The 15,173-nt window shown below is 55.3% G+C and overlaps 1 protein-coding gene across 2 annotated transcripts in view; it reads left to right on the forward strand.

Annotated features, from left to right (window-relative positions):
• Positions 1-13,793, forward strand: part of LOC111161962 (dual oxidase 1) — a 43,661-nt gene extending 29,868 nt beyond the window's left edge. For both annotated transcript variants that reach the window (XM_022526065.1, XM_022526072.1), the window contains exons 22-34: positions 1,528-1,597; positions 1,972-2,097; positions 2,648-2,826; positions 2,992-3,222; positions 3,761-3,860; positions 4,159-4,208; positions 5,604-5,731; positions 9,500-9,653; positions 10,073-10,305; positions 10,547-10,705; positions 11,788-11,943; positions 12,171-12,299; positions 12,958-13,793. In XM_022526065.1, coding sequence (XP_022381773.1) covers positions 1,528-1,597; positions 1,972-2,097; positions 2,648-2,826; positions 2,992-3,222; positions 3,761-3,860; positions 4,159-4,208; positions 5,604-5,731; positions 9,500-9,653; positions 10,073-10,305; positions 10,547-10,705; positions 11,788-11,943; positions 12,171-12,299; positions 12,958-13,080 — 1,838 coding nt within the window. In that variant the 3' untranslated portion in view covers positions 13,081-13,793. The remainder of the gene's footprint in view (positions 1-1,527; positions 1,598-1,971; positions 2,098-2,647; positions 2,827-2,991; positions 3,223-3,760; positions 3,861-4,158; positions 4,209-5,603; positions 5,732-9,499; positions 9,654-10,072; positions 10,306-10,546; positions 10,706-11,787; positions 11,944-12,170; positions 12,300-12,957) is intronic.
• The last annotated feature ends 1,380 nt before the right edge of the window (positions 13,794-15,173 follow it).

Raw genomic sequence — 15,173 nt, forward strand, 5'->3', positions numbered from 1 at the left:
CACAGGGGGAAACAGTGTCTCCCTGTTACAGCCCTGGGCCATATTCACCTAAGCTACGCGGTTTGGTGGCAGGTGTTGATGGGGGGAGGGGTGGCTCTGGTTTTGTTTGCCTTTATATCCCTTGTCTGCGTGCTCAGTTCATGTTTACTTGAGTGCACGGAGACCCACTTCTGTTGTCCTTCCCCCTACTCCTATCCCACTCGAGTCTGCCTCAGGTGGGTGGGGGCTAGAGCCAGGGTGAGGAGGGGGCAGGTAGCAGGACTCTGTGGCCTCCTCCAAGCTGTTACAGTACCATTACATTGTCTCACTGGGGCATGTTGAGACCAAACCCAGCCCCTCCCAGGATTACGAGAACATGGGGGAGCTGAGCAGCTCAGATCGGGGAGAGGGGTGAGTTGGGCAGGACAGAGCTGACGCTCTGGTCAGGGCTTCCGTAGCCCGGGGCTAGAGAAGAGCTGGTGCAGTGCAGACCCAATACTCCCAATTCTCCTGCTTCTCGCTTTTCCCAGGCAGCCAGGGCAGTAGGCACCTGGGCCTGAGGGCAGAGCAGGGGCAGGTGCCTGGAGATGAGCCCAGGCCAGAGTACCAGGAACATCCAGCCCCTGGGGTGGAGGACCAGGCTGGGGGAGTGAGGATTATGAAGAAGAGTACCTCTGAGTCCTATCTTGTTTTGCTTTTAGTTGTTGTTGTGTCTTGCTGTTTCCTTCAGATTTACTATGAAACATTTTAAACATACCTACAGGAAAGGTACAAGAATAGCACAATGATCGTCCCTTTCCCTGTGCACCTAGATTTGCCTTTTGGTGCCATTTTGCCCCTCAGTGCTCAGCCCAGACAGAGAGGCATGGGTGGCTCATGGGAGAGTATCCCCCTCCCCAGCATTTTATTGTGAACATTTTTATTTTTATTTTTTTTAAGATTTTATTTATTTTCTGACAGACAGAGATCACAAGTAGGCAGAGAGGCAGGCAGAGAGGGCGGGGGAAGCAGGCTCCCCACTGAGCAGAGAGCACAACGTGGGGCTCGATCCCAGGATCCTGGGATCACGACCCGAGCCAAAGGCAGAGGCTTTAACCCACTAAGCCACCAGGTGCCCCGATTATGGACATTTTTAAACAGAGGAAGGTGGCAAGGATTTTATGGTGATCTCCATTTATGCACCTCCTAGGGCTACATTTAATTCCCAGTAGCTTTTAAGCTGGAGGGTTTAGCAAGCGGTTTTGTGGCAGAATGGTCTCAGCAGGAAGACTGTACATAGTTCCTGAACTCTATCCCATAAGCCTGATTCCAGTTCCAGGAGTGGGGCTGAAGGTGTACATGCACCCAGGGGACACTGCCTGGCCAACTTTGTTTTAGGCCTTCTCCCTGCCCCCTCATGGTTGGGACTGGGTCCCACTGGGAGCAGAGGTTAAGGCTGGGGCACCCAAAAGGCAAGGGTACTGGCCAAGGACCCTCTATGGTATGGATATGGGGTGAGTGCCAGGGCTTCCTGGGCTCTGGGCCCTGAGCTGCTGCTCTGTGTTACAGGGGTGGAGGTACCTGAAGTCATCAAGGACCTGTGCCGGAGAGCCTCCTACATCAGCCAGGAAAAGATCTGGTGAGCTCTCATTGGGGAATGTTGGAAGGAGGGCTGAGGTGGGAGGTTGGCTTTTCTCTCCCCTACCAGCCTATGTTGTGCCTTCCCGCAAATTAGAAAAAAGGGCTCCGCACTCTAGGCAGACATAGCCCTGCACCAGGAAGAGCAGAAAACCTGCTGGATTTCAGCCCTCATCTACTTCCTGGGTCAGATGCCCTTGTGAAGGGCACCACTGTGTGTGTATCCCCAGGACGTAACTCATTCCCTCTCTAGGTCTCTAGAGAATCCTGCTGTCCCCTGGCTGAGAGCTCTGACCCCTCTAAAGACAGACCGGGGCAGCAGAGGATCAAGTGGCTCAGGTGGCCAAAATCCTCTCTCTCTCATTCCTCTCCTAGTCCCTCCCCCAGAGTGAGTGCTCGCTGTCCCCACAGCAACGCTGACATGGAGTGGACAGCACAGAGACTGCAGTGCCCCATGGACACAGACCCTCCACAGGAGATCCGGCGGAGGTTTGGCAAGAAGTACGCCTGCTCCTCCCCTTAAGGCCAGGCAGGTCATTCATCCCTTCAGCATAAAGGGGTGCAGGCAGGAGGCAGAGTTCATGCCCAGGGAGATCACAGTCTGACAGGATGGTCTGGTACATTGATAGAGTGTCCCACTGATGACTATTGTAATAGTGGTCAGAGCAAGGGGCTTCAGAGCTCAAGGAAGTTCTTACCTCTGCCTGGGAAGTCAAGGCAGACTTCCTGGAGGGGGTGTCTTCTGAGCTTTCAGCAAAGGGTGAGAAGAGAGCAGGGTAAGAAGGGCCAGCTGCAGACTGGGAGGGGAGAAGGCTGTCTGAGTGTGAGTGGGAACTGGACTACAGGAAGAGCATCCCCTGGGATGAACTGACCAAGTGAGCACTTGCAAGGCTGTCCCTACTCTGACTGCTTGAGGAGTGTGGTAGAGCCTTTGGGGGTCTGCACACTGTTTGGCTTGAGCAACTGATGGCCTTTCTTTGCTCTGGGAAGATGGGTTTGCACTGGGGGAGGGGGCGCTCCATAGCCAGAGCCAAGACTTCCCATCTCCCAGGGTCACATCCTTCCAGCCTCTGCTGTTCACGGAGGCTCACCGGGAAAAGTTTCAGCGCAGCCGGCACCACCAGACCTTGCAGCAGTTCAAGCGCTTCGTTGAGAACTACCGCCGCCACATCGGCTGTGTGGCTGTGTTCTATGCCATTGCTGGGGGCCTTTTCCTGGAGCGTGCCTACTGTGAGTGTGGGCAGCCCTGCAGTCCTGGCTCCTGCGGGCCCAAGGGGACTTTTTGAACTTGAAGAGAGGCTGTGGGGGAGGTGGCCAGGGTGGGCCCTTAACCCGTCTCCACAGCTCTCTGTCCTTTGCACTGCTCTCCTCTCAACCGCCTGGGCTCCCCGACAGACTACGCCTACCGGGCTCACCACACGGGCATCACGGACACCACCCATGTGGGCATCATCCTGTCCCGGGGCACAGCTGCCAGCATCTCCTTCATGTTCTCCTACATCCTGCTCACCATGTGCCGCAACCTCATCACCTTCCTGCGAGAGACCTTCCTCCACCGCTACGTGCCCTTTGACGCCGCCGTGGACTTCCACCGGCTCATTGCCTCCACTGCCATCATCCTCACAGGTAGGGCCCCACAGTCCCAGGGGTTCTGTCCATGTCCTCCTGCACCCTGCTGCCTGCCCCTCTGCTCTCCTTTGTGCTTGAGTGTAAGCCCCGGATGTCCTTCTCAGAAGGATGGAGCTGGCCCCATGGTGGTGTGAAGTGAGCCCAGGAGCCCCACATGCTCTCTTCCCATGCTCTCAGGGCCCCCTCACCAGCCTCTAGCTGACAAGCTACACACACCCCAGAATGAGGGCACATCAATGCCATCTTTCCCAGCTTTTATGTGGTAAAACATACTCCTTGAGAGAAACCCAAAGAATAAACTTCCAATGGTATAATTTCAGATTCCTGTGGCTGTGCTCACAGATGGTATATATGGGGCATGGCGGGGGTGGGGAGGGACAGGAGGATGATGAGAGACCAGAAGTGCAGACCCCTAAGGTCCTTCTTCAGGCCCCCAAGGCTGGGTGGCTGGAGTCCTCCAACTTGGGCTGAATGGGTTGAGGGCCCCCACCAGGCCGCCCCCTGACTCACTCCCACCCTGTCTGGTCTTCCTTAGTCTTGCACAGTGCGGGCCATGTGGTGAACGTGTACCTGTTCTCCATCAGCCCACTCAGCGTCCTCTCCTGCCTCTTTCCTGGACTCTTCCATGACGATGGGTGAGTGAGTGGATGACTGTGTGTGTGCGTGTGCATATGTGCGTGTATGTGTGTGCATATGTGCGTGTATGTGTGTGTGTGTGTCAAGGTGGAGGATACTTTATGGAGCCAAATTTTCTTGGCTCAGAGGAGAGTATCACCTTCCAGGCGATAGGACAAACAATGATCAGCCAGAGCCCTGGCCCCAAGTGGGCAGAAAGGGAGACTGGTGGCTGGGTTGAGGTGTTTCCTCTGGAAGATTCTTTCTGGAAGTCCCAGACATCTCTCAGCATCCTTCCTTGCTTTCCCTTCTCCACAGGTCTGAGTTTCCCCAGAAGTATTACTGGTGGTTCTTCCAGACTGTGCCAGGTGAGAGCCCTCCCTACTCTGAATTTCTGGGTCTGGCTCTGAGCTCCTGGCTCTGGGTTCCAATTGCCATGAGGCAGCACTCACTCAGCTCTCAGGGTGGGCCAGGCTCTGCCCTCTGGTCCCGAGGACTTTCTGGGGCAGTAAGAGCCTCTGCTTCCCAGTCCTTCTCTTGGGAGTTTGGCTGGGCTCCTGCCCCAACTCTGAACATCCTCTGCTGTGGTATGGGAGTGGTCCCCTCTCCCTATACCCCAACATACACACCTACCATGACAGTGGCTTTGAGGAATGCTATGCCCCAGCTGCATGTTGGAGGGATGGGCCTTGTCAAACTAGGCAGAGCCCTCCACCCCTTGTAGTCTGTCTTGACAAGGGCTGTTTAGGGACATATTCCTAACTCCCCATAATCACCTATTTTAGAACTATTAGCTGTGAATCTATTCAGAAGCTTCTCAAACCTATTTATATTTTCAGTCTGTTTCCTCCTTGGGGTAATACATTTTCTACACTCCTCTCTGTGAAACACAGCATTTTTTTTTTTTAATCCTAAAACAATCTGCTTTGAACTTCAGAGTGCTTGCTAATTCCTGCACACTGGGATTTAGTGGGTAAGGCTGTGTTTATGCCCTCCTCTCTGTTCAGGCCTTTATAGGCTTTGGTTAGATCCCTTCTTAACCTCAGCTTTTCCATACTGCAGGGCTCTAATCTTCTTAATTTCTGCCTCTCTCCTCCTTGACACTTGAGAGGCCATTCTCTGTCCTCGCACTCCCATCCTGAATCTAGTATTGCTCTCTTGAGTACCCCAGGCCTGGGATCCCCTGTGAGAGGAGGGTCCTCCCACCAGCACTGGGCTGAACACAGGGGTCTCAGGTGGTTGTGCTTACTCATTAATGGTCCCACAGCCCACGCTGTTGTAGCCAAGGCAGGGGCTGTGGGGCTTAGACAGAGTCTTGACTCTATGGGGACAGGACCTGCAATGTCCAAAGTCTAACCCAGAGGGTTAGAGGGCCCAGAGTTGTTGCCCCTGCCTTCTTTCAGTCAGCACACATTTATATGAGGCCCACAGGGTGCCAAGCCCTCAGGAGGTGCTAGGATTCTGAGCTGAACCAGCAGCAGCCTGGTCCCTGTTCTTGTGGGCCCGACAGTGAGGGAAGTGACAGACAAAAAACAAATGACACCAGTACTCAGGAAATAACAATCAGGACAAGGCTTAGGAGGGATGAGCAGAGTCTGTTGAAATAAAAGGAATCTGTAATCAGTGGTGTGGGGAGAGAACAAAGGAGAAGCCTGGCTTCCACAGCCCCCACCCAGAGCAATGAAGTGGGATGGGAACCCTGACCCCTGGCCGCCTCAGAACAGCCCCACCCTTCTGTCCTTCACTCCGTGTTCATTTCGCAGGGCTCACGGGGGTGCTGCTCCTCCTGGTCCTGGCCATCATGTATGTCTTCGCCTCCCACCACTTCCGGCGCCACAGCTTCCGGGGCTTCTGGCTGACCCACCACCTCTACATCTTGCTCTACGTTCTGGTGAGGGCTCCTGGGGTCTGGGCGGGATGATCCCAGGAAGGCCATGATGGCTTCTCCATTCCCTTAGTACTCTCAGGAATCCCCTCCACTTCTCACTTCAAAGCTGGAGAATCTAGTGTGGGGCTGCTAAGCAGATGGACCCGGGGATGCAGCACCTGAAAGATAGGTGCCCTGGCAGGGGTCTGGCAGTAGCAGCCCCACCAGGCTGGTCTGCCCACATCATTTCTGCCCAGCCAGTGATTCTGCAGTTCTGGTGGCTAGTGTGAGCTCCTGGGTGGGCTGCCTACATGCAAGGGAGCAATACCCTTTTTATTTGAGAGAAACGTATCTTAATTTCGTTCTGCCACTTTTGTTCCGATCCTGTTTTCTGAGGTCTTAGTACCCCAACCCCTCTGCCCAGTAGAGTGCCACTTGTAGAGTTAATGAGCTTGCTCAAAATGTCTTCACTTGGTCTGTTGATAAGATGGATTTTTAAGACTCTACCTGTTCCCTTTCCTTCTCCTTAACCCAGGCTCTGCCTCCCTCCCTTCTCTTGTCCTCCTGTTCCCTTTATCTTCGGTGGGTTTGCCATCAGTTGCATGAGCTAGTTAGTTCCAGAGCTGACTCCAATCTGTGCCTGTGTCATGGTTCTGCTTGGCTTGCCTTCCTCATGGACACAGGCAATTCCCTAAAGAGCACCCGAGAGTCCTGCTGAGAAGCTAAACTAAGTCCCAAGGGCCCAGCGTCCCCACCGATGATAGCTTGGCTGCCAACATTCAGAAGCACAGAGCCCAGATGGTTGCCATTTGTAACCTGGCTCCAGGCAGAACTGCACACAGTCGTGAGACAGAGGAGAGAGTCCATGGTGGCCTGAGTCAGGCTGGCACCTGGGGGCTGCCCTGCCTCCTCTCAGGTGCAGTTCTGTCCTCACTGATCAGAGGGTCTCTTTCCCTGTTGCCCGAGGCTCAGCACTTCACGGTTCTGAAGATGAATACCCAGCCTTGGGTGAGGTCGTTTCCTAGAACTGATGATGTTTGTTTCCAAAGGGTTCTCTGCGGTCTTTGGAAGCTGGCTAATTTGTCCCTCCCTACCCACCCTTACTAGGGTGGAGCCCCAGCCTCCTAGGTCACAGTTTCTGCTAGGGGTGGAGGTGATGTTCTGGGTCCTGGTGAAAAAGCAGCTCTTCTCGATAGGAGATCCAGAAGGGTGGCCAGACTGATTCCCTGAGACCAAGACCTCTTTCTGACTTATTCCTGGGTTTTGGGTATCACTGGAGTTCAGAGCCACCCTTCCCGCCAGCAAGGAAGTCAGCGGCTCAGAAAGGTGCAGGACCCTCTGCTGGGCAGTCCTAGAGCTGGCCACTAGAGGGAGTCTCACCTGGGGGGATATCCGGGCTGAAACACCCACTTTTCCCTCATGGCCACTTGACTTGGGACAGAAAGAGAAGCTACAAGTAAAGGACCCCAGTGTGGAGTGGACCCTGCAGAAGGACGTCCAGGCTCCTGATCCAGGCAGAAGAGGGCAGGGCTAGCTCCCCCCACCCCACCCCAGCTCCTCAGCCAACCATGAATCTGCAGCAGTTTTGTGGTTTAAAAGTAGAGCCAACACTAAATGGGATGTATAAACAGAGTGGTATGAGGTCACCCAGACATTGTGCTCAGCCTGGTTCAATGCTCAGAAAGCCTTGGGGGTGGGTGTGGGCTCCATAATGAAAGAGGAGCCAGTTCAGAGAAGAGCCCAGAGAGGTTTGGGTTAGTCCTGTGGGCAGAGGAACACTAAGCTAGGGAAAGGGAGAGCTGAATGAGGCGCCAGAGTTCAGTTTAACAGTTATCTGTTGAAGGGTCTAGTACATGTTTGTTCGGTGGTATGTGGTATGCCGTAGTAATTAGGTGGAGGACGGGGAGACTCAAAGCTAGGCCCTCAGGAACTTGGGATTTGCTGCAAAGATAAGGGCCATGCACTTGAAATGGTCAGAATGAGCAGACAATATAGGATTAATAGCTGAGCTGAGTGTTCCAAACACTGAGTTTATAGTAGCTCACTGAAGGGAGTTTCATTTGGGCCAAACTGGTTAGGGAAGACGTTGAGGAGAAGATGGGACTTGAGCCAAGCCTTAAGGAGAGGTAAGCTAAAATTTGACAGGGCAGAGTGGAATCTGAAGAGCATTCCAGATAGAATAAAGGGCATGAGCACTGGTGCAGAGGTGGAAATGATGACAGAATATTCAGGGCACAGATGGGACAGGCCTGGCTATGGATGGCCCCAAAGTATTAGGTGGTGGCAGGACCTGTGTGGGCTGCGGTGGCCACTGAAGGGCTGTGGCTCAGTGGAGGGGCCGGGCCACATGGGACAGCATAGACAGAGGAGACTGGGCAACATGCAGGATCAGGGCTGGGAGAAGGAATAGAGAGCCAGTGGAGGAGACGGAAAATGAGTGGCCCAAGAGAAGCAGCAGATGTGGCAAGGAGTGGGAAGTTGCTAGTGCCACAGATGGCCAACCGTGGGAGCAAATGAAAGGAGACCTTGGGGTCTGACCATTCATGGGACGGGTGAACCCCCAGCGAGCAGGTCCTGAGAAGAGGTGGAAGCAGAAGCCAGACTTAGCAGACTTAGGAACACGCAAATGGGAAGCATGGGGGCAAGTTGTGTCTGACCTTGTTAGACCAGCTTGTTGGGGAAAGGACCAGAGCTGAACAATTCCTCAGTCATTTCATGGAAATACAAGTCCACAGAAAACAGTTATGTCAGTTATTTCATGGAAAAGGGGGACTGGTTAGGTGTTCTTAGTCTCCAAAGGCAGAGGATAAATTGGGGTAACTCCTTTTACTAACTTAGTAGTTATTAAATGCCTGCTGTGTGCCAGGCAGCAACTGCTAAGAGCTGAGAGTATGGTAGAAAAAAAAAAAAAAAAAAAAAAAAAGGACATACACAAACTGCCAGTCTAGTGGGGAAACATGTCAATGAAGAAACAACATTAGTGTGGATGATGACAAATGTTCTGATGGGAGTTAACTGGGGGATACAACAGAGGACCCAGGGAAGGCCTAAGGAGGCCTTCTCAGCCTTTCTGCTGAGCCCTGACAAATGAGATGGAGGGGTACACCTGGGTCATGATCTCAGGGTTCCAGGAGCAAGTCCCACATCAGGCTCCCTGCTCAGCAGGGAGTCTGCTTCTCCCCTCTCCCTCTGTTCCTCCCCACTGCTCATGCTCTCATGTGCTCTCTCTCCCAGATAAATAAATTTTAAAACAATGAGAGAGGTAGCCAGGGGAAGAACCAGGGAGAGGGCATTCCAGGGAGATGGAACAGCAGGTGCCAAGGTCCTGAAGCAGAAAGACTTGCTATGTTTGAAGAACAGGGAAGGGGAAACAGTGGCAGGCAAAGGCCAGAGCATCTCAAGATCCTGTGGTATAATGGGAAGTCCACTAAGGCTGTTTAAGTTGAGATGGCATGATAAAATGAACTTTAAAAAAGTCACACTGGCTGCCTTGAAAAGAATGGGTCACACTGGGCAGCCCCGTAGAAGACCACCGAGGAGACTACTGCAGAAGACCCACCAAGAGTCAAAGGGGCTGGTTTAGGATGGTGCCAGAAAGGCGCAAGTAGTTGGGGTTGGAAGTGGTTAGATCTGGGAACCTGGAGGGAGCATGGTACACGGAGAGGTGGGGGTGGAAGGTGACCGTGGGATGGGGTGGGGTGGGTGGAGGATACTAGGGGCTAAGCTCTGAGCTGGCCACAGGCACTGTTGTAGGTATGGCTTGGTCTGAGCCGAATTCTTCATTCTGTCCAGCTCATCATCCATGGCAGCTTTGGCCTGATCCAGCTGCCCCGTTTCCACATCTTCTTCCTGGTCCCGGCACTGATCTATGTGGGGGACAAGCTGGTGAGCCTGAGCCGGAAGAAGGTAGAGATCAGCGTGGTGAAGGCTGAGCTGCTGCCTTCAGGTACCAGCCTAGAGGCAGTCAGGGACCACCTGGGTGGTACTGACAAAGCCCACAGGGCATGGCCAGAGCCTGGACCTTGCAGTCTCCTGGCCTGGCCCAGTGGAGTTGGCAGGGGCCTTGGGGTGGCAGTGATGAGGGAGCTGGCAAGAGAAGCTCTTGGCCAGGGGACCTGAGCCTCTCTCACAACAGAGAGGGAAGGAGCCCAGGCCAGGCTGCCCTTTCCCTGTTGACCATGAGTACCGGTGCTTCACTGCCCCTCCTTAGGGTGGGCATGGCCCAAAGGGAGTAACGCTTTCTGGTGGGAAGAGGCCTTGGCATATTCTAGAAGGAGAGCTGAGGCTGCAGGTGGGGGAACTTTCTAGAGGCCACAATGGTGCTGGGTCCTGGATAGCAGCCTCCTGCCCACTTCCTTTCCTCAGGAGTGACCCACCTGCAGTTCCAGCGGCCCCAAGGCTTTGAGTACAAGTCAGGACAGTGGGTGCAGATCGCCTGTCTGGCTCTGGGGACCACTGAGTACCACCCCTTCACACTGACTTCTGCGCCCCACGAGGACACACTCAGCCTGCACATCCGGGCGGCAGGGCCCTGGACCACTCGGCTCAGGGAGATCTACTCACCTCCAACAGGAGATGGCTGTGCCAAATACCCAAAGGTGACCAGACCCAGGCCAGATGAGCTACCCACCCCACATCCCCTTAGCAGGCCTTGCCCTGCAGCCCCAGGCTCCCCAGCGTCCCTCCCCTCCCCCAATCCAGAGACCGGTCTTTCCAGGTAATGCCATGGTACCCCCTTTCGCCTCACTCTATAAACATACCCGCCTTTCCCTGCCTCCCATCTCTCGCTTCAGAACTATTGTGGTGGTGGAGCTTAACTCCAACCCACTCTTCTTGCAGCTGTACCTCGATGGGCCATTTGGAGAGGGCCACCAGGAATGGCATAAGTTTGAGGTGTCAGTGCTGGTGGGAGGGGGCATTGGGGTCACCCCCTTTGCCTCCATTCTCAAAGACCTGGTCTTCAAGTCTTCGGTCAGCTGCCACGTGTTCTGCAAGAAGGTGAGTGCCCTATCTTCCTGCCGAACCCTGCTCCCTATCACTGCGTCCATCTCTGCCTGTCTCCCCTGCCCCTGTTCTTCATCTGAAGAACAAGGCACAGTTGGCCTGACCCCCGAGGGGTCAGGATATCCTCAAACCCTAAGGAACCGAGTTGGAGAGGGTTAAAAAACCCACTCTGTCTTACAGAGGTGGCCAGCCCCTGAAGGGAGCATTGTTAGGTTGGGAGAAGGAAGGGAACATCTGGGGTGGGGCAGAAGTGAAACAGGCTCTGCATTCAAGAGGAAGAAGAGGGGAGGTGGTGTGAGGCAGGGCTGGTGGGCTGGGTTGGTTCCGGGAACACAGCCCAGGCCCTCAGGCCCCCTCCATCCCAGGTCCCTTCACCCCAGCCTGGACCTGGTAGCAGGCCCCAGCTTGTGTCTCTGGGCCTGGCGGGTGAGTCAGGGACACAGGAACGCAGCAGGCAGAGGCCCAGCCCATGCACTGTCAGCACTTGGAGGGTGACAGGCAGCTCCTCTTCTCCTCTGTCCATGCCAGCTCTGCCTCTGCTTCTTAACTCACACAGCCCCGCTTCATCCTCTTCAGAAGTTGGACGTGGGTCTCTCCGTGGCAGCTTCCATCCTTTCAGTCTCTCTTTCAGCCCATTCCCATCTGCTCCAGGAAGCCAGCTGGGTCTTCCCTAAGGCTGCTCTGTGACGTGCCCCTTAGTAGAACCCTATCCCTCTGGGCTAGGGTTAATTTAGAGCTTAGCAGCCTGAGGAGGGCCCATTGGAGGGAATGGCAGGGCAGGCTCAGAGCGAAAAAGCTGCTTCCCACCCCATCAGACCTTCAGCTCACTTGACAAGTGTCCTTTTTCACCACCCCAGGTTATCAAAGCCTTCTACCTCTCTATGCTCTGGGGTAACTCCACACACACCCCCCACCCAGAACCTGGCCTTGTGGTCCCTGCAACACACCATCCCCCAGGGTGTCTGGGGAGAGACACAAGCTGGCCAAGACCAGAAGAGTTCTGTTGCTGTGGGGATCCCTGGGATATGGGGACCCTGAGCTAAGCCAGGTCCTGAGCTCCTGCCATGTGTCCCTAGATCTACTTCATCTGGGTGACACGAACCCAGCGGCAGTTTGAGTGGCTGGCTGACATCATCCGGGAGGTGGAGGAGAATGATTGCCAGGACCTGGTGTCCGTGCACATCTACATCACCCAGCTGGCTGAGAAGTTTGACCTCAGGACCACCATGCTGGTAGGGCAGAGCGGCTGGGTGGGTATCTGGGTTGGCAGGGTGACAGAGATGGCCAGGCCAGGTGCGTGGACAGCCAGGTTCAGACAAAGGGGGCACAGAGATGGTGGTCCTGATCCTCAGCCTCCAGCTCCCTCCCCACCCCATTCTCTGTCTCTTGAGCTGCAGGCTGGCTTGGGCTAGGCATGGACCCTGACTGTCCTTGGCCTGACCTGCCCCTGTGCCCCCAGTACATCTGTGAGCGGCACTTCCAGAAGGTGCTGAACCGGAGTTTGTTCACGGGCCTGCGCTCCATCACCCACTTCGGCCGCCCCCCCTTCGAGCCCTTCTTCAAGTCCCTGCAGGAGGTGCACCCGCAGGTCAGTCCCACCCCATATGAAGGTTCTCCTGGCCTTTATCGCCTGAGGTCTGAGCAAACCTCCCAGGCCATCTCCATGAGGGAAGGAATTGACAGGTGATGAGAACACATCACCCAGGAGATAAGTGGGTTTCATGGAGTAGAGAAATAGTAGGGGTCACTCTGAGGGGCTAGGGGGGAAGCAGCAACAGAGACTTGCCTCTTTTAAAGCCAAGGTGCCTGTCCAGAGGGAAGGGTGCAGTGATTGAGCTCGTCCTTACCGTAAAGTCAGAGCTACTCTTACCATGAATACCCAGCCAGCCCTCACCCTAGATGCTGATCTTTACCATGAACACTGGGCTAGCCACTGTCTCATAATGGCCTAGCCCTCAGTGAGACACTAAACTAGCCTTTAACTGGAACGTTTATTAACCCAGCCCTGATCTGAAACACTGATCATGTCCCCAAAGCTGACAAATGCCTTCAAGGGGGTGGAGGTTGGACCCATACAGAGCAAGTCTACCAAAACTGAGCTAGATGTAAATACACCGAGTCAGCCTTCACCACACATGGTGCAAAGCAAACCTTTACCAGAAATCTGGAAGGAGCCCTCATCAAGGACTCTTGCCTGTCTTTAACACGAACACTGAGCTAGCCTTCACGTTCCCCTCCCCCAACAGGTCCGGAAGATTGGGGTGTTTAGCTGTGGCCCCCCGGGCATGACCAAGAATGTGGAAAAGGCCTGTCAGCTCATCAACAAGCAGGACCGGACTCACTTCTCCCACCATTATGAGAACTTCTAGGCCTCCTGTCCAGGGGTTCTTCCCACTGCCCAGCTGAGCAGAGGTTTGGGCCTGTACCTTACTCTGTACTTCCTATTTCTGACTCCCTCTGCCTCCTCCCCATTCCCACCTCCAAATTTTGGTTCAGGTGGCCATGGTCAGTCAACCATATGGGTTCAGAGACCCCCAAGTCCAGAATGTCTCAGCCTGGAGAAGTGGGAGGCACTGGCTGGGAAACACGTGGGAACTGGCAGGAGAGCTGTTATTACTTTGGGGCAAAGTGATACCTCTTCTTCCAAGCTAAGAAAAAGTCTCAAAAGACTGGAGCTGACAAGCAGTGTGTATGTGTATTAGGGGGCTGTGAGCCTAAGGATGGAGTGGGAGCACAGATGCTGGCATCTTGGAACTCCCCCACAAAAAAGCCTCCCCCTCCCCTAGCCTCCCCACTGTCAAAAGGGCTGGCACATGCCTTGGGGTGGGGTAGAGGCTGGGCCCGCAGAGAGAAGTCTACAGGAACCCCCTCAGCATCCTAGTCTAACAGCACAACTGATCTTCTCTCCCCAGTTTTTAAACATGTACTGTAGTCAGAATCTGGCCCCAAATCTATGTAGTGCTCCTCATGCCTTGTCTCTTCTTCCTACTGCAGCAGTCTCCTTTACAAATAAACCACTTTTCTGCCCTTTGGGTTTCTTTATCCTGCCCCAGATGGGGGTAGGCACTGGCAGAGGAAGCTACTCCACCAGCCAGCTTACCCAGGCTGGTGCAGACAGTCCTCTGAACCTGCCAGCACCTTCTGGATAAAGGAACCAGCCCAAGGCCGAGTGCTTTAGCTGGAGACCTCTTTCCCAGCTCCCGTTCCTGACGAAGGGCCTCTCTGGGCTGCTAGTGTGGGGCTTCTGGAGCCTGATCAGGAAGGGGTGGGAGTTCCTGAGAAGGTGGACGGGGCACCAAGTGTGGTGTGTGTGGCAGGACAAGGCAGGAGCCCACAGGGAGCCAGAGTCTGCCTGGCTGGCTCCAGGACCTCTGAGCAACAGGAGCTGGCCACTTGGTGCCTACATGGGTCTTCCCCATAAAGAGATGAAAGCGAGGACACGGATGAGCACATCCCCTAAACACTCTGAGCCTGTTTGCTCATCTCCAGGGTGACTCAGTACCCTTCAAGTTATAGCGCAAACCTCTGAGGGAATTTCTAAAGCAGGGCCCAATTTCAAGTGAGACTTTCGATTGTCCTCACAGAATTCTATTTGTGAGATCGCATGTCCTCGATTTCGATAAAATATTTCGATAAAATAGAAAATCCGAAATCCCATGTTGGACACTACATTCGGATGTTGCAGGTCCCAGGGAAGCGGACGTTTGTTCAGCCCCACGGGGAGCCGCGTGGGAGCAGGAGGGCGGGCCTGGGGCGGGTCGCCAGCGGTTCCGACCAGCGACCCGGTGGGTATTCCCGGGGGCATGGCCCACAGGCTTTGGCCGGTCCAGGTGTGGGCGCGGGCCGGGGCGTCTCCGTGGCCGGGCGCCCGCGACTCGCGGTTAGAGGCACGGCCAGCAGGGGGCACGCGCGGACCGCCCCGCCAGGCTCAGCAGCCAGCCGGAGGCCTCAGCCCGAACGTAGATCGGGCCCAGACCTGCAGGCTGCAAGTTTCCAGGGGCCCGGACTCCGGGTCGGCGAATGGGGGAGGCGCGGCAGGCCCCGCTTCCTCTGGAAAGAAAGCGCAGTCAGCCGCGCCAGCTTTCCCGCCTCCGCGGGTGCGCGGCTTCCGCGTGGCAGGGCCGCCCGCTCCCCCTCGCCTGGCGCGCTGCCTCTTTGTCTCCCCGCGGCTCCCCTCCTCCCAGACGAATGGCTGTTGGCAGGAAATTGGACGCGCTCTTGGGGAGCCGCGCAAGTCGGCGTGGCGGGGAGGGGGCGCCGAGCGGCCGGCCGGCTCCGGGTGCCCCCGGCCGGGGCAGGGGCGGCGGGGGATGTTTTGACATCTCGTCAAGGGAAGGAACTTGATGCTTCGAAAGTGCTTTTCACAGCCGGCCTGCGTCTGCTCCCAAGCTGATTTATAAACAGAATCTGCGCTCGCTTCTCAGCTCCCTCCCTCGACAGCCCGGAGGCGGGGGGGGGGCGG

This window comes from Enhydra lutris, unplaced genomic scaffold (genome assembly GCF_002288905.1).
Source record: "Enhydra lutris kenyoni isolate GAN:26980312 unplaced genomic scaffold, ASM228890v2 scaffoldscaffold4, whole genome shotgun sequence".
NCBI lineage: Eukaryota > Metazoa > Chordata > Mammalia > Carnivora > Mustelidae > Enhydra > Enhydra lutris.